A 22857-nucleotide genomic window follows, 5' to 3' on the forward strand; every position below is an offset into this window, starting at 1 on the left:
CCGCTGTGCCCTGGCCACGTGTCCCTGGTCCCCGGGCCCAGAGCAGCTCCCCGCCTGCGTGGGGCGTGTCCCAGGCGCCTTGTCCGCTGGGTTCTCCATCCTCCCGGCCCCTGTGTGCCGTCAGCAGGCTGCCTGCTGTGATTATCGGGGTGGGGGGGGTGGCGGCAGCCACCTCACACCCCACTTATGGGGCCGTCGGCGTCACCCGCCCAGGCCGACATTGAGGTGAAGCTCATGTTCTCTCGTTGGCCACGTGTCTCTGAGTCCTGCCTCCTGAGGACGCGTGTGTAGGGGTGTGTGTGTGCACTAGTGTGCCAGGCCCCCGTGCGGGGTGTGAGGCTCGGCGGTAGGGCCGTTGGCGACTCCCCAGGAACCCTCCCCTGTTGTGTCTGCAGTCTGTCCCGCGTCTGCCCTGGGCCTCAGAGGGGCTCATGTCCCCGGGAGCAGCCGGGCCACTGTGGCTGCGGCTCCTTGAGGCCTGTCCACCTTGTCTGGGGGAGGGGTCTGTGCCAGTCCCGGTTGCCATACTGGAGGCCGTCCTGGAGGCGTGGAGGCCCTGGGTCTCAGCTCTGAATCGCAGACACCGCTGCTCGCTCTGCTGTCTCCTGACCTGAATCACAGGCTCAGATCAAAGGCAGCTGGTGAGAGCCCCAGGAGCCACAGCCCTTCCCCGCGAGAGCTGGGGCTCAGCGGGCACCCCTGCGGGGCCTCCGTCCTTCCCTGAGCTGACGAAGGGCAGGCTCAGGGCTCAGGGCTTCCACCAGGCCTGGTCCCTGGCCCTTGACTGGCCCCCATGCCTCTGGGGAGCACGGATCACCTCCCAGCCACCTGCGAGCTCGCTGCCCATGGGTGAGGCTGCAGGGGGGCGGCGGGGAGGAGGCAGCGGGCGGGGAGGAGGACGCGAGCTGCTGGGACGGTGTGAGCGCTCACGAAACGACCCCAATGGTCAAATAAAGAGACGCATGCCCCTTAGGGGAACCTGGATGTGGCAAGAGATTTGCTTCCCAAGCAAAGGACTTCGCAGTTTTCTGAGCGCTGCCCCACAGCAGTATCCAAAGGGGCAAGTGCAAACCCAGCTGGTCGGAGCCATGAGCCGTGTCGCGGTCGCAGTTAGAGCAGCGCAGAGCGTGAATGAGACGGGCATCCGCCCAGGCTGAGCATAGGCTGCGGTGTTGGGAGCCCCGCGTCTCCCCCGGGGCTGCCTCTGGGCTCCCACGTGCTGGAGGCGGCTCCAGCTGTGGTGGTCACCTCCGTTCCCATCGGGGAATGTCCAGGTGGGGCCCAGGAGGCAGAGAGGCTGTCAGGGGCTCTGCCAGCGAATCTTCCGGGGAGGGTGGGTGGTAGGGCCAGGTGCCTGGCTGTGCCCGCGTGGCCGGGAGGCAGCGAGCAGGACTGAGGGTCCCTGCAGCATGCTGCGACAGCAGAGGTGCGCTGACATCATCCTGCCCAGGGAGGGGCCCTGCGCCTGCACCGGTGTCCCGGGTGAGCTGGTGCCCAGCGTCCCTCAGGCCAGAAGGAGGGTGATGGGTAGTGGTGCAGGGTCGGTGAGGCCCAGCCTTGGCGGTGGGGGGGGTGCCGTGTGGGACCAGGTGTCACCCTGCCTTCCCCACTGAGGGACTGGGGAGGGACTCTAGGCGTCACTGGCGAGGAAGTGAAGGCCGGACTGTGGCCAGGCTGGAGGACGCTGTGTGGCGTGGGGCAGGGACTGTGCTCGGGGCAGCCTCTGGCTGGTGCCTGGGGAGTGGGGGCAGAGAGCTCCTGGGGTCTGGCTCAGGATGTGCCAGGCGGGGCAGGGGGCTGAGTGAGGGGCCCTGAGGGCAGGGTGCGAGCCATGGCCTGGCCGGACAGGCTCTGAGGCCTGCTGTCCCCCCAGGCCTGGTGAAGCTGGGGATCCACTGTGTCACGTGCCAGAAGGTGGCCGTCAAGATCGTCAACCGGGAGAAGCTCAGCGAGTCTGTACTGATGAAGGTGAGGGGGGAGGGCGGGGGCCCTGCCGCTGGCGACCGGGTTGGGGGCAGGAAGTTCAAGATGCTCCCAGATACCCGGGTGAGGAGCTGGGAGCTCACGGAAGGGGACCCCGGGGTGGGCGGGCAGGGACCGGGCAGAGCCGGGGGGCAGGGAGACCCCCGGGGGAGCCCCCAGTGACGGCGGCGCCCCGCAGGTGGAGCGGGAGATCGCGATCCTGAAGCTGATCGAGCACCCCCACGTCCTTAAGCTGCACGACGTCTATGAAAACAAAAAATATTTGTAGGTATTGCTGGGTGCGGAGAGCGGGGCGGGGCCACCGGGGGGCGGGGACTGTGGGGCGGGGCCTCGGGGACGGGCCTCCGGGAGCAGGGCCTCCTGGGGACGGTGCTCGGGGGGCGGGGCCGGAGGCAGGGGTCGAGGGGCAGGAGCCACTCAGGCCATTTCCCCTGCCCCGTGACCCTCGCGCAGCCCCCGCAGCCCCCACGTGCTCCTCACGGCGTGGGGACCCAGGCTGGCTGGCTGCACCGTCGCCACGGCCTGCTGTCCGGCTGCGGAGCTTGGCTGCCCTTCCGTCACCACTGAGGCCGGCGGACCTCTCACTGCGTGCAAAGCCTGCGCACGTGCCCCCTCCCGCGCGTGGCCTCAGCGAGCGCACCGGGGTGGGGCCGCCCGCCCACAGGGTCACCAGGGGTCGTCGGTCTGCTGCTGCCGCGGCGCGGCTGAAGGCAGGGCCCGCGCCCTCCTTGGGACAGCGGCGGAGCGAGGGGGTGAGGGCGGGACGCCGGCCTGGCACCGCCCCCGCAGGCCCGTGGCCGCAGCCCTCGGGGCCTCCAGCCCGGCCCTGACTGCGCCCTGATGCACGCAGGCTGGCCAGCCCGGGGGGCTCTGTCCTGGGCAGCCCTGGGGGAGCAGGGGGCCCAGCGCCCCACCAACAGCCCCCTCCGAGTGTTCAGTGGCAGACGGTGTGACAAGCTGCCCCCATGGGGCCCCGGGAAGAACATTGCACCCGCACCTCAGGCCTGGGGGCTGAGGGAGGTGGGGGTGGTTCTGGGCCCCCAACACTGGTGAGCTGGAGCTTCCATCAGGACCACGATGACGGGCACGACCCATGGGTCTCCCCTCCTGTCTACCTCACCCCCGTTGACCTGACTGAGGACCCACCTGGTCGTGTCTCGGTGATGGCCTGTGAGCCTGGGGTGCGGGTGGGTGCTGGGCAGGTCTGGCCCATGTCTGCACACAGGAGAGAGTCACGTGTCCTGCTGTTCTGATACTTATGGGGCTGCTGGGCAGATAGTGTGGCTCCTGGGAGGCCGCCCAAGATGAGCTAGAAGCAGGGAGGGACCAGGGATGGCAGGCCAGGTGGGGGACACGGTCAAGACAGGCTGGGTGACTGGGCGGGATGCTGGGAGGACACAGGCTGGCCAGCCTGGCTGCTGCTGGGCCCAGCACCCTCCCGGGTGCCAGGGTGGGCTGGGAGCCTGGAGGTGGGAGCTCAGGCGGGGGTCTCTGCTCCTGAGCTGGGGTACCTCCTGGACCCCTCTCAGGAACAGGGCAGGCCCCGGGAACCGCCCTTCTCCCCGCTGACACCCCGTGTCCCCACCCCGTGTCCCAGGCCCTTCCTCCCCCAACTCCTCCTCGCCACACACAGGCTGCCCCTGCACCAGCCCCTCCATTTCTGTAAGACCAGCTCCTGATGCCACCCCGCCCCCCAGGCCCACACTCCATCCCTGACTGCCCTGGTCCCACCACATGGCCCCTGTCACCCCCTCCTGTCCCCAAGTCCCCTCAGGCCACCAGAACCACCCTTGCCCAGCTCCCACCAGGGGTTCCTCAGGGTCTGTGCTCAGCCTGAGTCCCAGCTCCCTTGAGGACCACCGCCCACCCCACCCCAGAGACCAGCCCCTCAGGCTCCTCCTCAGGGAGGCTCAGCTCGGACACAGCCCACTTCTCGGTTCAGAGGGCTGTGGGGTTCCCCCCATACACCACCCAGCTGTGTTGAGCCAAGTGGGGGCCATCTCTACCTGCCATCTGAACCCCCACCCAGGTCCCTCCTCACCCTGGCCCCTCCTCCCCACCCTGGCCCCTCCTCCCCAGGCCCCTCCTCCTCACCCTGGCCCCTCCTTCCCCGGGCCCTCCTTCCACCCTACCACACATCTTCCCAGACCAGCTGTGCCCTGCCCGCTCCCATCCCGTTTGAGGTCTGCCCTGCTGGCCCCCGGCTCCCTCAGGGCCTAAGCATCTGACGTGTCCTCGCTCATCCAGGAACCCAGGAAGGGCCTGGAAGGACCAAACCTCAGGCTCACGAGAGGGTCAGCTACCTCAGTGCTCTCTGGCCTTGAGGCTCAGTGTGGGCCTGTTTCTTGGGCCTGCCAGGAGGGGAGTGGGTGGGTGCCCACCTGCCGAGGGGCAGTGCTGGGACCAGGTGGTGGCCCACCGCCTCTGGCCAGCGGTGGCCTGGCTGGGTGCACCCACCCAATGCCTGCCTGCCCCCTGCAGATACCTGGTGCTAGAACACGTGTCTGGTGGAGAGCTTTTTGACTACCTGGTCAAGAAGGGGAGGCTGACCCCCAAAGAGGCCCGGAAGTTCTTCCGCCAGATCATCTCTGCGCTGGACTTCTGCCACAGCCACTCCATATGGTGTGTGCCCCGCCCACCAGGCGCCCTGCCCCCACCAGGTGCCCCTCTGCCCCTCCAGGCACCCCAGTTCAGTCGCTCAGTCGTGTCTGACTCTTGGCGACCCCATGGACTACAGCACGCCAGGCCTCCCTGTCCATCACCAACTCCCAGAGCTTACTCAAACTCATATCCATTGAGTCGGTGATGCCATCCAACCATCTCACTCTGTCGTCCCCTTCTCCTACTGCCTTCAGTCTTTCCCAGCATCAGGGTCTTTTCCAATAAGTCAACTCTTCGCATCAGATGGCCAAAGTATTGATGCTTCAGCTTCATCATTCTGACTTCCTTTAGGGCGCACTGGTTGGATCTCTGTGCGGGCGCCCCAGGCACCCCATTCCCCACCGAGTAGGCCCCATCCCTGCTAGTGTGCCTGCCCCGGCTCTTGCACTCCCCCCGCCCCTCACTGGATCAGACAGTATATCCCTACTGACCCCCTCGGGGCATCAGAAAGCTTTCTGCCAGGTGCCCACCCAAATCTCCTTGGTGCTTTCAGAGGCCCCGGGGCCAGGGCATCCTTGGTCTGGGGGCCCCAGGTTGGTGCTCGCCCAGAGCAGGTGTGGTGGGGGAAGGGCCCAGAACACGTGTGAGATGTGGTGGGGGAAGCAGGAAAGGGGAGACACTCTAGGGAGTAAAGCAGAGCGTGCCCATCGCTGGCAGCCCTGTCCGCCCATCCTGCCACCCTGCAGCCATCGGCCCGAGGGAGACTTCCGATTGGCCGCTGGTGACGTCAGCAGGCTGCGCTGCCATTGGCCTCGTGCTGTGAGGGCGGGGTTTTAGGGGGGCCGAGGGCTCCCGCGGCGGTCAGCCTCAATCCCGCCTTCCTTCCAGCCACAGGGATCTGAAACCAGAAAACCTTCTGCTGGACGAGAAGAATAACATCCGGATCGCAGACTTCGGCATGGCGTCGCTGCAGGTTGGCGACAGCCTGCTGGAGACCAGCTGCGGGTGAGCTGAGCCCCGAGCCGGCCTCCGGTTCTACACGGGCCAGGACGGTGGCCGCAGCCTGGGCCCATGGCTGCCCCGCCAGGTGGCCCCGCGGCCTAGGCTGGAGGCAGGGGCCCGGCTCCCCCGTGGGGCTGCCGGGGCGGGAATAAGGCGTGCCCCGTGGTCCTGCCTCAGCCCGCCGGCTCCTTGGGTCCCTGGCTCCCGGGAGCATGCAGAGGGTATGAGGTTGTGGGAGAATTGGCAGCAAAGCCCTGGGACGCCCCAGTAGGGCATCCACGCCAGGCAGAGTCTGGAGGCATGGAGCGGGGGTCACCCCGCCCTCAGTCTCCACCTACTGCCGTTCTGCGGGGCAGCCCAGAAGTCCAGGGGATGGGATGGCCGGGGCATGGTGCGTCCTGAGCCTCCTGCCCTGACTTCGGCTTTTGCCTTCAGGTCGCCCCACTATGCCTGTCCAGAGGTGATCCGGGTAAGTAGCCACCCCACCCCAGCCCCTGTCCAGACAAGGGGCCTCCCTGCCCCGGTGATTGCAGACCCCCAGGTCGGGGCCTGGCCGCCTGTCCGAGGCGCCGCCCCCGGGGCCAGCGCCTCCCGGACCCTCCGTCCCCGCAAGAATTCCGGCCCTGCGCACCCGCCAACCCCAGGACTGTCCGCAGGGGGAGAAATACGATGGCCGCAAGGCAGACGTGTGGAGCTGCGGCGTGATTCTGTTCGCGCTGCTGGTGGTGAGGCTCCCTGCGCCCGTACCCCGCCTCGTCGGTCCTCCCAGCGCCCCTCGCCCCCGCACCTCCTCCCCCATCGCCCCCTGCCCCTCCATCCCCCCAATCCCCGCCCCTCTGCCCCCCACGCCCCCCACGCCCCGCCCTGTGGGTCCGCCCGCCTTGACCCCGCCCCGCCGGCAGGGGGCGCTGCCCTTCGACGACGACAACCTGAGGCAGCTGCTGGAGAAGGTGAAGCGCGGCGTCTTCCACATGCCGCACTTTATTCCGCCCGACTGCCAGAGCCTGCTGCGCGGCATGATCGAGGTGGACGCGGCGCGGCGCCTCACGGTGCGTGCGCCGGGGCAGAGCCCTGAGTGCGGTTCTTCCGGACTCGCTCCGGGGCGCGGGGCTCGGGGGGACTAGGGTCTGGGGGGGACCAGGGTCGGGGACGCCCGGCGGTGGGGTGGGGGGAGCCAGCGTCTGGGGGGACCAGGGTTTGGGGGCCCCGCTCTGAAGAGAGGCCCAGCGCGCCCCCGTCGGGGCGGACGCCTCCTGCTCTCCCTGCGTCCAGCGCCCCCGCTGCCCCCTGCTCCCCTTCCTCCTCCCCGCCCCGAGCCCCGCCGGAGGGCTCCTACTGCCACCCCGGAGCCCCGCTCCCCCTAGCTCCCCGCCGTCTCCGGGGAGGCCTGTTCTCTCCCCCGTGGGTAGGTAGGCTCAGGGTGCTGGCCAGGCGTCTGGGATGGCCCCCCTCCGCCTGCCCCCGGCTCCACACCTGTCTTCCCCCCACCCCGCGACTGGCTCGCTCTGCTCAGCCTCCTGCCCCGCCCCTCCGCTCCTGCCCCTCTGGCCTCCTAACGCGGCCTCCGCTCCTTCCTCCTACTAACTCCCTGTTTCTCTTTCCTTGTAGCTAGAGCACATTCAGAAACACATATGGTATATGTAAGTAGCTTTTCCTGCCCTCATCGCCCGCTTTGCCTGCCTCTGTGGCCCGGAGGGCCCGCTAGGGACGGCGTGGGGGGAGGGCCCGGCCCAGCGCAGGCCTGCCTCCAGCCTCGGTGGCCCCCGGCCAGCTCTCGGGGACCCTGGCCGGCCCGCGCTGGGCACAGGCAGGACGCAGGAGATGTGCAGAGGCCGGGCACAGGGAGAGCAGCAGGACTCAGGCCCAGGGCCGGGGAGCGGGCGAGGAGCCTCAGGCGTGGCTGGAGGGAGTGACTGGGCCCTGTCCCCACAGAGGAGGCAAGAACGAGCCGGAGCCGGAGCAGCCCGTCCCCCGCAAGGTGCAGATCCGCTCGCTGCCCAGCCTGGAGGACATCGACCCCGACGTGCTGGACAGCATGCACTCGCTCGGCTGCTTCCGGGACCGCAACAAGCTGCTGCAGGACCTGCTGTCCGAGGAGTGCGTCCAGGGGCCTGCCTGGGGGCGGGGTCCCGCCCTCCGGGGACCCCTATCCACCCTTCCCGGCACCTCTCACCCTCTGCAGGGAGAACCAGGAGAAGATGATCTACTTCCTCCTCCTGGACCGGAAGGAAAGGTACCCGAGCCACGAGGACGAGGACCTGCCGCCCAGGAACGAGATAGGTACGGGGTCCCCGGGGCCGGCCCGCGCCGCCCCTGCGGGCTGCCGGGCCCTGACCCCGCTCTGCACGCAGACCCGCCCCGGAAGCGCGTGGACTCTCCAATGCTCAATCGGCACGGCAAGCGGCGGCCCGAGCGGAAGTCCATGGAGGTGCTGAGCGTGACTGACGGCGGCTCCCCCGTGCCCGCGCGGCGGGCCCTGGAGATGGCCCAGCATGGCCAGAGGTGCGTGCCTCCTGTCGCCCTGGCTGGGCGGCGCTGGACCGGGCCTGGCTCCTCTCTGCACCCCGGCCCTGGGGCTGGGCCAAGGCCGCTGCGTTGGCACTGGGCTGGGCTGTGCCTCGGGGGCGGGGGCCTGCATGGGCTGCGCTGGCTGCTCGGAGCTGGCTGGGAAGGGCTGGACTGGGCTGGCTGGCTGGGCTTAGCTGGAATAAGGTGATCTGGGCCGAACTCTGGGCCAGAGCAGGCTGGGCTGGGCTGGGCTGAGCGGGGCAGGGCTTTGCTTGGTTGGCCTGGGTCAGACTGGGTTGAGTGAGGCTATCCTGGATGGAGCGAGGCCGGAGTGGATTAGACTGGGCAGGGCCAGGCTGGGCTGGGCGCAGGGCAGCTGTGTTCAGAACCGCAGCCCAGGAGGCTTGACCCTGGTTGATGCTGAGCCCATGTTTGGGTCAGCTGTGGCCATGCAGGGGTCAGAGACATGGAATCTTGGGGTGGGGGTTTCTGAGGAGGGATGGGCATCGGGGCCCTTCAGAGTCTCTGCTGCTCTCGAGATGCTGGGTGAGACCAAGCCTCCTTGCCCAGGCAGGGCCTTCAGCCCTCAGGGACGCCCTGGGCTGGGAGCTCTGCAGAAGGTCTCACTGCCGGAGCCCCAGCCATACCGGTCAGCGGGGTGTTTGGCGCTGGGGCCAGCCAGGCCTCTGAGGAGCTGCAGGCTATGGGCCACTGTCAGGATTAAACGGGCCACTGACCCACTGGCCACGGCCCCCACCCTGAGTGGTCCCAGCCCCCACCCTTTGGGGTCCCAGCTTCTGGGGCCCTCTCCAGGTCTGCCAGCCACTGCGGTCCACTGCCCACGGGTCCTGCCCTGGGGTAGGGGGCAGGGAGGAGCAGGAGGAAGGTCCTGCCCGGATTGTGCCCGCCTCCTGCTTGTTGGAGCATGCCTCTCCTGGAGGGGCCCTGCAGAAAGGCCGCCACCATCCTTCCCGAGCCTTGCGCTGGCTTCCGGTTCCACAGCTGTGGGCAGGCTGGGGGCTCACCAGCCTCCCCCAACCCCGCACACCCCACCTGCGGCCGTCCTGGCTTCCGCTCTGCCTTTCAGGCCCACGTGCCTCAGGGGCTGCAGGGGGCTGAGGCGGGGTCAGGGGTCACCGGTCAGGGGTGACCCACCCCAGGGGTCACTGGAAAGCCGTCCCCTCCCTGGTCCCCACCCCAGCCCCCTGCACTCTCTGCTCCTCCTCAGAGGCTGCTTCCCCCCTGGCTTGGCCCCTTGTCCTGGTGGCAGGCCACACCCCTGGGCGGTGCCAGGTGTCCTCCGAGGCAGGCCAGGCCGCCCTGCCCAGCGCTGGGCGCTCCCGCCTGACCGGCCCTCCTGTGCGCCTGGCCTCGGCCGGCGGGCTGTGCCCAGCTCGGAGGTGTGGAGGGCCGGCCTCCTGGACCGCCTGGTGGGCCCGCGGCAGTAACTCTGTTTTCTCGCTTTGTTCCCGCTGTAGTAAAGCAATGTTCAGTAAAAGCCTGGATATCGCTGAAGCCCACCCCCAATTCAGCAAAGAAGACAGGTATACACCCTGCCCCCCATCCCCCGCCCCAGCCCCACAGACAGCGGGCGGGCCTGGGGGCAGGGCTGGGCCTCGGGTGGCCTCCGCCCTCTGGCGAGGGAGCCTTCCCGCGAGCCGCGAGCCGGGGGAAGGGCTGGTCAGCTGAGGCTGACGCCCAGGAGGAGGAATGCGGCCCCCTAAGGTGGGCCAGGAGACCCGGACTCTGCCCGCCCTGGGCCCTGGGCTGCCTTCGGCTGTGGTCAGCGGGCCTCTGCGCCTGTTCGGCTACCCTTCCCCACTCCACACTGGCCTATGTCCAGGGGCCGCCCCGCTGTCCACAAGGACCAGAGTGGCGGTGGTTGTCCCGGGCGCTGCAGGCTCCCCAGGAAGGGGCAGGGGCCGTGTGGGTCCCAGGAGGCCCTGCACGTGGCCCAGCCCTCCGGGCCCCCGGCGCCCCGCCTGTAGGGCCCGCTGCTCGCGGCAGTGCCCGTGGTGGGGCCTCGCTTGCTCTGGCCCCCCCGGCTCCCCCTCCGTGCCCCCCCCTCCCCCGCCGGCTGCTGGTGTGACCTTCCCGCAGCTCAGCTTCCAGGGTTAGACAGCAGGGTGTGGATGCGGCCCATCTCTATGTGCTGCTTTTTTGCTTCCTCTGTGCCGAGCGGCAAGCTCGCGATTGCTGCCCCTGCCGGCTGCGGTGTGGGGGTGGGCCCCTGCCGGGACCGCCACCAGCCCCAGCTCTGTGCTCAGTCTGTCACGTCTGAGAGCATCGGGCCCGGCCCGGTGGACGCAGGCGGACTGGGCTGGGGCTGCCGAGGGCAAGGTCGGCGCCGTGCCGGCTCTGTGGCTGCGTCAGGCGGGGGCAGTCGGAGGGTCGTCGCTGTGGGGCTCCAGCCCACAGGTGCCGGGGGCCTGGCCTGCGGGGGCCCGGCTCCTCCCCGAGGCCCAGGGGCTGGCCGCAGCGTGGGCAGCATGGCCAGGCGGGCGGTGCGGCCGCCCTTCACTCTGTTCTGTCCTCTTCTCTCCTGTGGCTGCCTCGACCCCTCCGGTTTCCTTCCTCTAAGGATGGCTGGCGCCCAGGGGTGAGCGGGCGTCTCCTTTCCCTCGAGGCCACATGGGTGGTGGAGCAAGGCCCCGCAGGCCCGGCCCTGCCCTAGAGGTGTCCGGTTCCTGCCCCGAGGGGGCAGCGGCCGTGGTGGTCTCTGCCGGGCGTGCTGGGCCAGTGACCTCTGTGCGGTTGTGCCCAGGCCAGGTCTGCAGGCCACATAGGGCCGGGGTGGACAGAGTCTGTGTCCCTGCTGATGGCCGTCACAGGCGCCGTACGAGCGAGGCGGGGTGGTGGGCGGCTCTGGGCCACACGGGTGGGCCGTGGGCATGGAGGGGCTGGGCTGGTGCCCAGGCACCAGGGGGTGAGGCGCTGGGCGGAGTGCAGGACTCTGGGTCTGTGCCAACTCAGCCTGGAGGTTCAGTTGGGCTCGGGTCAGTGGGCCCACGGAGAGGGGACCCCGGGAGCCTCGCCTCCCCCGTCCCTCTGCTCACCAGGCTCTCGAGCCTTGCTGAGGGCCCCTCTCTGCCCTCCAGACCTGGGGCTTCGGGCCTCGGACGTGGGGCAGCTTTTGCGTGGGGGGAAGAGGAGCCCCCAGGCCGCCGGCTCCAACGGCCCCCAGGGGCCCGGGCCCTCCTGGGCCTGGTGCGAGGCTGGTGGGGACGGCAGGCCCGCCCTGGGCACTGCCAGGCATGCGCTGGGCCGGGGCTGCTGCGGGGCTCTCTGCAGGCGCCCCCGAGAAGAGAGGCACCGGGAGCCAGTGGCCACCCCCCGCCGTCTGAGCTGCTCTGCGCGCCTGTGTTCCCAGGTCCAGGTCCATCAGCGGTGCCTCCTCAGGCCTGTCCACCAGCCCGCTCAGCAGCCCCCGGGTGAGTGAGCTGCCCGCCAGGGCGAGCCCGGGTAGGGGGCGGCCGGGCGGACCCCCGCCCTGCGTGCTGCTCTGGGGCTCCGGCTGCTCTCGCTAACTGCACGTTCTCTGTTTTGTTTTCTCGTGTGTCGTTTCCTCTTGTGGCGAACGCTCCCCCCGCCCGCCTGCTCCCCCCTCCTGCCTTGGGGTCCTCCTGGCGCTGTGTGTACTTGTGGGGGGCGGGGCATGCGGGGGGCGGGGCGCGCGCTGGGCTCTGGGGGGCCCCCTGCTCTCCCTGCGGCTCCTGCCTGCCCTGTAGCCTATTAGAAAGTTCGTCCTGCCTCCCCCGCCCCATGAGCTCCCCTTTGTGGCCTGCCCCCCGGCCACCTCTGCGGAGCCTGAAGCTTGCCGGAGCGCCTCCCGGCCTGGACACCTCCTCCCTCCGCAGGCCGCCCCGCGGCCCAACCCCAAGACCCAGACCTTGCCGAGCAAGGCCAAGCTGACCGACAAGCCGCTGCAGGGCGCCAAGTCCAACCCGCTCCCGGCGGGCACCCAGGCCCAGCCCCTTGTCCCAGGGGGCCTCAGCCCGCAGCTGGCCCCGCCCCCGGGCCCACCCGCCCTGCCGTCGCCTGCCCAGCTCCCACCCACCGGGACTGAACCGAACACCAAATCTGTCCCCACCATACAGGTGACCCCTCACCCCTCTCCAAGGGGCAGTCCCCTCCCTACCCCCAAGGGGACGCCCGTGCACACGCCCAAGGAGAGCCCGGCCGGCACGCCCAACCCCACGCCGCCGTCCAGCCCCAGCGTGGGAGGGGTGCCCTGGAGGACGCGGCTCAACTCCATCAAGAACAGCTTCCTGGGGTCACCCCGCTTCCACCGCCGGAAACTGCAAGGTGAGCGTGGCCAGGCACGGCGGGGGCACTGTCCGTCCCGGGGGCAGGCACAGCAGCCCACCCAGTCCGCCGGGCGGGGCGCGGGGGGCGGGGCCGCCATCAGAGACCGCGGCGCCGGCGGAGGCCCGGGAAGGCGAAGCCTGGTTTCAGCACCAGGAGAGCGGACAGCTCCCCGTGCAGGCGGCCCTGCTGGGGGCGGGGCGCTCACCGCGCTCTCTCCCTGTCCTTCCTGCGCAGTTCCGACGCCCGAGGAGATGTCCAACCTGACCCCGGAGTCGTCCCCAGAGTAAGTGGCCCTGCTTGAGCTCGAGTGTGGGCTGCCGGCTCCTTCTGCTGCCTGGATGTGGAGTGCGTGGGCATCCAGGATGGACCCTGGGTGTCAGGCCGGGGTCACTAGGGCGGTGGGGCCGCCCGCGTCTCCACCTTGAGTGCCAGGGCAGGCGCGGGGCCGGGCGGAGGGGGACGCGGGCCTGCCCAGATCTGCTCCGAAGCTACTCCGAAGCTGGGGTGGGGGGGTCGCAGGCGGCAGGGATGGCACAGCCGCGCCTCAGAGTGACTCCACTCCTGCTGCGAGCCACGGGCTCCACCCAGGGAAGCTGGCGGGCCCCAAGCCCCTGGGGGCCAGCTGTGAAGTGCTCATAGGAAGGGCCTCTGCCAACCATCCTGCATGAGGCGGAAGCGCGGCCCTGAGGTGACAGGGGCGCAGTGCTGCCTGGGCTTCTGGACACAAGTCCCCGTGTCTGCGGCCCAGACACCCTAGAGGCCCCAGCCTCTCTCCCTTCACCGTGTGAACGCGACCTGCGGGGTGGCTGTGGGCAGGGCTGCCATGACCTCACTGCGAGAGAAGCTCCCTTACCGCAGTGTCGAAACCCCGCATGGGGCCTGTGGACGCAGTACTAGGCTGGAGCCACGGGGCCGCCAGCCCCAGGTGCAGGGTCTCGGGGCCTCTGGGACCCCCGTTGGTGTCCGTTCGGCCAGATTTCCTGCTGTCATCAGCAGCTCTGGCAACCACGTTTGTAACTTAATTGTTAGGTTTTCCAGAAAAGCTTAAAAAAAAAAGCCTACCCAGAGCAGCGGACAGCACGTGCAGGCGGCCCACAGCCTCTCGCGCCCACGCTCAAGTCCTGGAGGCCTCGTCCCCCCGCCAAGGGCCCTGGCTGGCATCCAGTGGGTGTGGGTGACGGGGGAGCAGATGGGTGGCTCTGGGGCAGGGGCGTCCCCGGCACCCACTCCTCGTGAGGTCGTGGTTGCCCGCCCAGAGACGTGCCCCCCACGTGGTCGCAGCCTCGGCCCGTTGTGTGTGCGCAGCGTTCGCGTCCAGCCTGCACAATGGCGCAGACTCTGGGCTCTGTGGGCAGGGAATCAGGCAGGTGCCTCATCTCGGGCCTGTGAGCCCTGTCTCCTCCGGGAGGCCCAGCCTTTGCTCTCAGCGCCTTCCCCCAGTGGGTGAGGCTCAGAGTCCGTGTCAGCACGTGTAAAAGCTGCTATCAGACAACATGCCTTCACCAACAGGCCCAGCCGGGCCCAGACTGGACCTCACAGGCCTTCCCAGCCCCTCAGGCTGCCGTCAGACCCGACGCCAAGTGCACAACTGAGCGCTCCTGTTTCTTGGCCTCTTCGTCAAGGGAGACGGGGCGCTGGCCCCCACCGCGGACTCCAGGGTCGCCTCCTGGCCCCTCGTCTGAACTTCAGGCCTGCAGCGTTCTGATGCGCCGACAGCTGCAGAGCCAGCAGGTGTGCGGAAGGAGGCGAAGGTGGCCAGCGACCGCCGCAGGCCAGGAAGGGCAGGTCCCGCGTCTCTGCCTTGGAGGCCACGCCCAGAGGCCGGCTCCGGCCCCGTGAGTGGACACAGCCTCTGTGGGCAGGCTGCCAGCCACCGTGGCGTCACCAGGGGCCTCAGAGCAGCTCCAGAAACGGTCAAGACAAAGCGGTGCCGCACAGCGGGAGGATACCCCGCAAGCCATGACCCAGCCCGGCGCCTGAGGGGCGTCAGGCTCCACCGCTCATGCTGCCAGTGCCTTGCGAGCAAGACTGGCCTGGGTGGGGCCCCTGCTTGTTGAGCCCTGGCCGTGTCCACGCTGAGCTGCTGGCGTCGGGCAGGCGCTCCCGCCAACGCTCGTCTACCACCTGGCCTCTGGGTCCCGTCTTAGAGTCTTGGCCAGTGACAGTCATCTCAAGGCCCATCTGGGGCTCCATCCACCTCCAGGCTCAGCTGGTCACTGGCAGGATTCAGGCTCCTGGCCATGCAGGCCTCCGCATCACATCTGTCTGTCCCCGCTGTGTCTGACCGTGTCAGTTTGTCCACAAGAGGTGGAGGCCCCTGGCCAGGGGGAGGCCGGCCTTTCAGAGCCTGATCTCCGGGGAGAGGCCCACCGCCCTCCTGCTCAGAAGCAAGTCCCAGGCCTTGTCCTCTGCGGGAGGGGCCCACACAGGCTGAATGCGGGAGGCAGGACGTGTGTGCTGAGGGGCGGCCCAGCCCAGAGAAGGGCCTCGGACGCAGCAGAGGGACGGAGGGTGATGGGCAGTGCAGGCTGGGTGCCCACGAGATGCGGGCTCTCATGCGAGAGGGTGCTGCTGCCCTGGGTCCCCGGGGTGGCCCCTGCTCCGCCCCACGCAGCAGCTGGGCCCCCTGGGGTCGAAGCGAGCTCGGTGTTCCAGGAGTAACCTGGGCGGGGGCACCGGGCACCAGTCCCCGGGCACAGAGGGAGGGCAGGTGGCATCTGGGGCGCAAACCCTGTCCTCTGACCCCATCCCTGCCCCCACCCTGGGCAGACCTGCGCAGGGTCCCCCCCCCCGCCCCACCCACAGAGCCCCCGATGGGTACCTCTCCCTGGAAACTGCAGGGAGGCCGCTCCGCAAGTCACCCCCAAACCGCGGCGTAACGCAAGGCTGGGGTCGGGGGCGCTTGAGGGCAGGGCGCCCCCCACTCTCCCCTCCTGATGGGGTCTCAGTGGCTGCTGCCCACACCCAGGTGGGAGGGGGGTGGCTGTGGGACCAGCGTGAGGGCTGCGGGGCCGGGCGGGGGTGGTCGGGGGTCAGGATGCAGGGACGATTAGGGTGGGGAGTCGGTCAGGGTAGTGGAGTCAAGATGGGGTCACAGTCACAGCCGGGATGGGGGTCAGGGTGGGGGGTCACAGTCACCATGATGGGGTCAAGGCAGGAGCTGTGGGGTGAGGGTCAGAATGGAGTCAGAGGTCAGGTCAGGATGGTGGGGGTCAGGGCTGTGGGGTGAGGGTCAGGATGATGGGGTCAGAGGTCAGGTCAGGATGGTGGGGGTCAGGGCTGTGGGCTGAGGGTCAGGATGCTGGGGCCAGGGTAGGGGTCCAGTTAGGACAGCGAGCTGCCCGCAGCCCAGGGGGTGGACAGGCCGGCGCTCACGGCACGCTGGCTTGCCCTGAGCTGACCAGCCGCCCGCCTGCACCCAGGCTCGCCAAGAAGTCCTGGTTCGGGAACTTCATCAGCCTGGAGAAGGAGGAGCAGATCTTTGTGGTCATCAAGGACAAGCCGCTGAGCTCCATCAAAGCGGACATCGTCCACGCCTTCCTGTCGGTAAGCCTCATGCCACGAGGTCCCTGCCCCCGGGACCCCGGCCTGGGCAGGGCCGGGGGGGCGGGAGACGGGGGTCCCCTGGGGCGGGCCCAGGCTGGGGGCGGGGGTGAGGTGGGGTGACACACAGCTGCTCTGAGGAGGGGCCTGAGGCCTCGTCATGGGGCGGGGGGCTCTGCAGGTCTGGGGGGTTCGCCTGGGGCCTCAAGACTGCCCGCCTCCCGCAGCCCCGCGCGCCCCCTGGTGGGTCGCCCTGCAGCCCCTCCATGCAGAGGCTGCTTGGCCCAACCAGAACCGCAGGTCTGCATCCAGCAGAGCCGGGCCTTGACCCCGGGGGTGCACATCCCCTACACGCGGCCCAGACTCTGGCCCGGCCTCTCCCCTCCCACCACTCGAGCCCTGCTTTCTGCCCTGTGTCGGGGTCCACCCTGTGTCGGGGTCCACCCGCCTGAGGCGGAGAGCCCCCGCCGCTGGGGCCTGGGGGCCAGGGCTGGAGGGGGCGGCTCCACAAGGGGAGGCCGCGCTCACGCCGCCTGCGCCCACAGATCCCCAGCCTCAGCCACAGCGTCATCTCCCAGACGAGCTTCCGGGCCGAGTACAAGGCGACGGGGGGCCCGGCCGTGTTCCAGAAGCCGGTCAAGTTCCAGGTGGACATCACGTACACGGAGGGCGGGGCCGCGCAGAAGGAGAACGGCATTTACTCGGTCACGTTCACGCTCTTGTCTGGTGAGTCGCTGGGGAGGCCCGGGGCCGCCCCCGGGCGCGGGGGCCCCACCGGCCCTGCCCCTCACCTGCCCTGTCTCCCCCAGGCCCGAGCCGCCGCTTCAAGAGGGTCGTGGAGACCATTCAGGCCCAGTTGCTGAGCACACATGAGCAGCCCTCTGCCCAGCACTTGTCAGGTGAGGGTGGGGCCCCGCTCGGCCGCGAGGGCTGGGGACGGGGCGCGGCCCATCCACGAGCCGCCTGGCCCGCAGCCGCGCGCCCAGGGAGCAGGGCCCACCCACCAGCGGCGTCTGCACACCAGGGAGGTAGGGCCGCACGCACGCTGAAAGGCGCCTCTTGTCCACTGTAGAACCCCCCCCGCCAGCTCCGGGACTGAGCTGGGGTGCTGGGCTTAAGGGCCAGAAGGTGGCCACCAGCTACGAGAGTAGCCTCTGACGCTGGCAGGTAAGGTGTCCGGCCCCACCGCCGGGGCAGGGAGGGGGCTGTGGGCAGGTCCTCTGCGAGAGCCAGGCCGGCCCAAGGAGGGCGCCCTGCGCCCGCCCACACATCCAGCGGCCGCCTCCCGGCCCTGGACAGGCCACGCGGGCCCAGCACCCAGCTGAGCAGCTGGACTTGGGGCGACCCGGCCCCAGGCCAGCGAGAGCGGGCTCCTCTGGAGTGACCAGGGTCCTGCCGGGGCCCTGCGCCCTTGGGGTCCCCCACAGAGCATCCTCCTGGGCGGGGGTGGTACCCACTCTGGTACCCACTCTGGCTGATGTGAGGGGCTGTCCCCCACACCCACCCTCCCCTAGACGGGCAGGACAGGGGGATCCAAAGCAGGGGCCCCCCAGCTGGGCCTAGAGCGGGGCACACAGGGGCCGGCGCTGCCCAGGCCTGCAGTGCTGGAGGCCCGGGAGCCTGAGCGTCAGCCCTGCTGGGCCCTGCCGGGGAGGGGCTGCAGCCGCACAGGTGTGGGTGAGCCCTGGGGCTCGTGCATGAGTGGTGAGCGGCGTGTCAGGGAGGGCGTGCGGCGCGGGTTCGCGGTGGGAGATGCCAGCTGACCGCGAGGCCCTTGTGGGCCTGGGGAGCACAGGGTCCAGCCCAGAGCCCCCCTCAGAGCCCCCCTCTCAGGGCCCCCGTGACCGTCTGTGCTTGTGTGTGGGGTCCTAGAGGCCAAGCGGCCCCCGTCCATTCCGCCCTGCCATGCTCATTCCATCGTCTGTGTTCCACCTTTGCCCCTTGTCACGTGTGCCCCACTGGTGGGGGGGCTGGGGCTGGGGGGCTCTGACCCACAGAGGGGGCCCACTCCCCTGGCCCTGGGGGCTGGCTGGCCTGGGGGCTGTGCCTTTAATGCCCCCACCTCAGAGGAGGCAGTGTTTCCAGGGGGAGGCCGAAGCTGGGGAAGAACAGCTTGTCCCGGGAGGCGAGCAGGGGGCCTGGCGAACTGCCTGGAGGACAGGGACACGGGCCCTCTTTGCTCCTGGCCAGGCAGAGTCCCATCCTAGGGGACCCCCTCCCGTCAGCCAGTATCCCCCCGCTAGGCCCCGGCCCAGTAGCAAACCTGGTGGACCGAGCCTTTTTGCAAGGCCCCACCCCCGCGTCAGCTCTGGGTCTGAACCTCCTCCCTGGAGGCTGCTGGGTGCCGGCTCTGGGCCTCTGCCCTGCCTTCTTTCAGGGAGCCCTGGACTTGAGGAGTCCCAGCCCCTTCCAGGGGTTGGCCCTTACCTGTTCCCTCCCTCTCATACTGGACTCGCTTGTCCAGAGAGTTCATCCCTAGAGCCACTGGACGAGGGGAGGGGTGCAGAAGCTGGGGTCCCCCTGGGGCTCCAGGCTGAGACCTGGTGGCCACTCCGGCAGGGCCCCGCCACAGCCCAGGGAGGGGCCCTTAGAGGGCCTGGCTGCCTTCCCCACCCCCAGCCCACCCGACCCAGCCCAGCAGGGGGTGGAGAGGGTAGGGAAAAGGGTGCCTCCCTGAGTCTGGGGCAAAGGGGAGCCTTGTAGCCAGCGGGTCAAAGAGTGAGTGGTAGGCTGAGGACCCAAAGGTAGCCAGCACAGACCCCAACCAGAGGCTTGGACCTCTCAGCTTCGATGCACATGCTCTGGGCCCAGAGTCAGAGGGGAGGGAGGGCCAGGCACGACCCCCCCCAGTGCCCAGGAGAGGGGCCCCGCTTTCCGCTGCCCTCTGCGGAGCCCTGCCCGGCTCTGAGCCCCGGCCCTCTTAGCCCGCCTGCGTTGGCCCCACCCCTTGGCCACAGCCCCACCCACCCTTGGCCCCGGCCCCGCCCACCCCGTGGCTAGGGCCCTGCCCTCGGCCCCGCCCCTCCCAGGGCCCCGCCCCCTCCCAGGGCCCGGCCTGAGGCTGCCCCCAGCTGGAGGTCTGAGCTGGAAGCTGTGTTCACACGTCTCCCCTCCTCTCTCCGTTCTGTGCTCCAGACACCACTAACTGTATGGAAATGATGACGGGGAGGCTTTCCAAATGTGGTAAGAAGCCCTCACGCGCACCTGGGCCCCCCAGCCTGTCACCCCATCGCTCACCCCTGCACCCCCTGCAGCCTGCTCCTGGTGGGTGCTGCCCCCACCCCCGGCTGTCCTGGGGTGCCCGTGTACCTGAGGAGCCTGGACATGCACACGTGGCCGCGCTGGCCCCCAAGGAGCCCGGCTGTGCCCAGCCCCCAGCCTCTGCCACCAGCTGCCTCCCTCACTCAGTCCCCAGAGCGGCCGCAGGCCCAACCCAAGATCAGGGCAGGCCAGGGAGGGACTTCAAGGCTCAGAGCAGGAAGGGCCGCCTCGGCCCCAAGGCCAGCAAGGCTCCCAGCTGCGGGCTCCGGCCCAAGGTCAGGGGTCCCCTAATCCCTGGGCCGCAGGCTGGGGTCAGGCCCTCTGCCCCCTGGAAGGGGCGGGGTGGGGCTCCTGCTGCTCCGTCGTCGGAGCAGAGAGGGGGTCCTGCCCGTTCTTGCCCGGGTGGGGCCCGGCTTAGGAGGAGGGGCTGAGGTGTCCCGGGGCCAGGAGCACAGGGTCCCTGGTGGGCTGGGCCCCCATGGCTGCCCCTTCCTCTTCCCTTGGGACGGTCTCGCCGGGACCAGGGCTCCCACTCTGGCTGCCTGCCCCAGCCCCCACCACACTCAAGCTCCATGCGTGTCCACCCATCCGTCCGTCTGTCTGTCCGCTGCTGACCTCTGTGTCCACGCTGTGCCATCTGGGCTGGCCGGGGGCCGGGCTCCAGGCCTCCCGGGAGGAGTGTGATGGGCACACTGGCTCTGGCCTCCAGTCCCTGGGTCCCGCCTGGCCCTGGCCTTTCCGCCTCTGACTCCAGAGCTGGGCCGGCCTGCCGCTGAAGATGCAGGGTGACAGGAGGCCTGGCGGAGGAGGAGGGTCCCTGCCGGCCTGGGCCCCAGCCCGCTGCCCAGAGGCCTCGAGCCCCCCGGCCACCCGCCCCGCTTGCTGCCGCGGCCCCGTGCGCCCGCGCAGACGCCCTCTCGGGCCCCTGGTTCATTCGTCTTGTTCTCTCTCTTCCCTCCCTCCCCCCTTTTCTCTCTTTTCTTTTTTTCTTTTGTCTTCTGTTCTGTGCACCCAGGCAGCCCATTGAGTAACTTCTTTGACGTAATTAAACAACTTTTTTCAGACGAGAAGAACGGGCAGGCGGCCCAGGCCCCCAGCACACCCGCCAAGCGGAGTGCCCACGGCCCACTCGGGGACTCCGCGGCCGCTGGCCCCGGCCCTGGAGGGGACGCCGAGTACCCAGCGGGCAAGGACGCGGCCAGGACGGGGCTGCCCGCCGCCCGCCGGGAGCAGCCTTAGACAGACACATAGCCCCCTCCCCTCGCGCGGCCCGCCGCCCGCCCCGTGTGGACCGAGGGCCACGCCCGTCTGTCCGTCTAGACTGTCGTGAAGCCGGGGAGGAAAGGAAAGGGGGCCCCGGGGTCTGCAGCCCAGGCCGGGCCGCCCGGGCCCGCTCTCTCTTTCTCTCGCTGTCTCTCTCTCTGCCTGTCTCTGACAACGCCACTGTCTCCACTCTGATACCAGGAATTATCCCGAAAAGTTAACATGTCACCTCCACGAGGCCGTCCTCCGTGCTCCGCGCCGGACTCTGGCTGACCGAAGGCAGCTGCCGCAGACCCGCCCTCCTCCCGCCGCCCGCCCGCCTGCCCACCCGCGCGGCAGCTCTGCCCAGTTTCAGCTCCGCATGGCCATGGGGAGGAGGACCCGGGCCCCCCGACTGGACGCGCGCTGACCAGCGCCCTCGGCCGGTCCAGCCGGCCTCCGGGGCGGGCCCGAGGGGGCGAAGCAGTCGTCTGGCCCGGCCACCTCGGCCTCTTCCCGGCGCGCCCCACCCCTCCCCGCCGCTCCTCGTCCACATCCATGCACCTCAGCGCTGCCCACCTGACCCGCCGCGTCCCACCCCAGCTCCCTGGGCGCCGCAGGTGGAAAGAGACCCAGGGCCGAGCGTGCCCGCCCGCCCGGAGGCTGGCCGAGATCAGTATTATTTATTTGCTGTTTTAACTTATTGAGTTTCTTCTCTGTTCAGGGAAGGGGCAGCAGCAGCGCCGTCCTGCCGTCTGTCCATCCGTCTGTCTGTCTGTGTGTGTGCGTCTTGGGCAGGGTGGGGTCTGGGCCGAGGTGCCCCGTGGACAGAGCCGTTGGGGTGCTGGGGGCAGCCGGCCGGTGCAGCGCCGGCAAGCTACTGTAAACTTTAAAGAATTCCTGCAAGATATTTTTATAAACTTTTTTTCTTGGTTGTTTTTGGAGAAGGGTGTTGGGGTGGGGGGGCGGGCCGCGGGGCAGGGCTAGACTTGGAGTTCGGTTCTTTCTATACACACACATATAAATATATTTAGAGAATGGCGTGGTTCGCTCTGTCCCAGGTTCGGTCCCGAGGAGACGCAACTCCATCCTGGGGGGCCCAGGCCGGGGCCCATCTTGGTTTTGTGTCCGAGTGTGGGGCCCGGGGAAGGCCCGAGTTGGCCCCCTACACGTAACATGCAAGACGGCAGGGGGCATTGCAAGGGTTTTTTTTTTTTACTAAAATGACAAAAAGTTAAAAAAAAAAGAAAAACAACCAAGGACAAAGAAAGGCAGCGAGTCACTGCACCCGGAGGGCCGCGCGGCAGGTGGGGTTGCATGCCCGCGCCGCCACAAGGCCACGTCGCGTCCACCTGCCTGCTCGCCCGTCGTGGATACATTTTAATGCTTCTCTTCCATTGACCCCGCCCCAGGCTGGGATCTCAGTACATAACAAAAAACGAAACACCTATAACAGCAAAAGCCACGCGGCCCCCGTGGGAGGGGCTCCTCCAGAGACGAGGACCGGAAAGCAATACCTCTCGTTAGCCTCCCTCTTTTGTACTCGGACACACACAGACGTCACGGAATTGGACGAGCCCCACCCAGTGTACCCCATCAAATAACTGTGAGCAACTTTAGTTCCGAACAATAAATTCCTTCCGTAAAGTCACCCACGCCAGTCTCCATGCGGGCGGGTGGGCGGGCGGGGACGTGGGGCGGCCTGGGACTGAGCCAGCAGGTGTGATGGCGCGACGTCTGCCTGGCCAGCGAGGACCTGGGCCGCGGACCTGAGTGGGCGTCGCGGGGGCTGGGCCAGGTGGGGCGCGGACGCCAGGAGGGCATTCTGCTGGGGACGGGCGCCGGGCGGGCGCGCCCCCGCCCAGCCACTGTGCCTCTTCTGCCTCCCTGAGACCACACCCTGAAATCACACCTGAGCCCTTCTGGGACGATGACCTTCCTTTTCGCCACTCCCTTCTGCGGGAAGAGGCAGAGGGGCGTGTGGCCCAGCCCTGGAGTGACGGGCTGGCGGGTGGGCAGCCCTGGGACAGCGGGCCGGCAGGGCAGCGTGGTCCCTGCCAGGGGTGGAGGCACCACAACCCCCTGGCAGGCAGCCCACCCCCCCCTCCCCGCCCTTGCTGCAATGCTGGGGACAGGCCCAGCCTCCTGAGGGCCCCGGGCCGCCCAGCCGCACGACGCGAGGGCAGCAGCCGGGAGGAGGGACGCAGGGCAGCCCCTGACTGGGCCCCCAGCGGGGAGCACGAGGCCCTCGGAGCCGCCACCCGGCGCGTGGAGGGGCCTCTCTGCACCCAGCCGTCCGCACCAGCGCAGCGTCCCGGTCTGGGGGCTGGGCGGCCGTCTCGCCCGTGGTGGGGGCGGCAACATCCCTGGCTTCCAGCCACCCAACCGGCTGTTCCTAGATGCTGCCGT

General features: G+C 69.3%; 1 protein-coding gene across 3 annotated transcripts in view; it reads left to right on the forward strand.

Moving 5' to 3' along the window:
- Positions 1-21342, forward strand: part of BRSK2 (BR serine/threonine kinase 2) — a 47683-nt gene extending 26341 nt beyond the window's left edge. Inside the window, exons 2-21 of one of the 3 annotated variants that reach the window (XM_061156301.1) lie at positions 1874-1968; positions 2162-2247; positions 4465-4605; positions 5473-5589; positions 6022-6055; positions 6243-6311; positions 6489-6635; positions 7195-7226; positions 7519-7683; positions 7769-7866; positions 7938-8088; positions 9573-9638; positions 11465-11525; positions 12192-12399; positions 12637-12685; positions 15825-15948; positions 16491-16671; positions 16755-16844; positions 19081-19128; positions 20270-21342. In XM_061156301.1, coding sequence (XP_061012284.1) covers positions 1874-1968; positions 2162-2247; positions 4465-4605; positions 5473-5589; positions 6022-6055; positions 6243-6311; positions 6489-6635; positions 7195-7226; positions 7519-7683; positions 7769-7866; positions 7938-8088; positions 9573-9638; positions 11465-11525; positions 12192-12399; positions 12637-12685; positions 15825-15948; positions 16491-16671; positions 16755-16844; positions 19081-19128; positions 20270-20445 — 2138 coding nt within the window. In that variant the 3' untranslated portion in view covers positions 20446-21342. The remainder of the gene's footprint in view (positions 1-1873; positions 1969-2161; positions 2248-4464; positions 4606-5472; positions 5590-6021; positions 6056-6242; positions 6312-6488; positions 6636-7194; positions 7227-7518; positions 7684-7768; positions 7867-7937; positions 8089-9572; positions 9639-11464; positions 11526-12191; positions 12400-12636; positions 12686-15824; positions 15949-16490; positions 16672-16754; positions 16845-19080; positions 19129-20269) is intronic. The other 2 variants (XM_061156305.1, XM_061156310.1) reach the window with 2 other exon arrangements.
- Positions 21343-22857: the final 1515 nt, after the last annotated feature.

Source organism: Dama dama, chromosome 2 (genome assembly GCF_033118175.1).
Source record: "Dama dama isolate Ldn47 chromosome 2, ASM3311817v1, whole genome shotgun sequence".
NCBI classification, from domain to species: domain Eukaryota; kingdom Metazoa; phylum Chordata; class Mammalia; order Artiodactyla; family Cervidae; genus Dama; species Dama dama.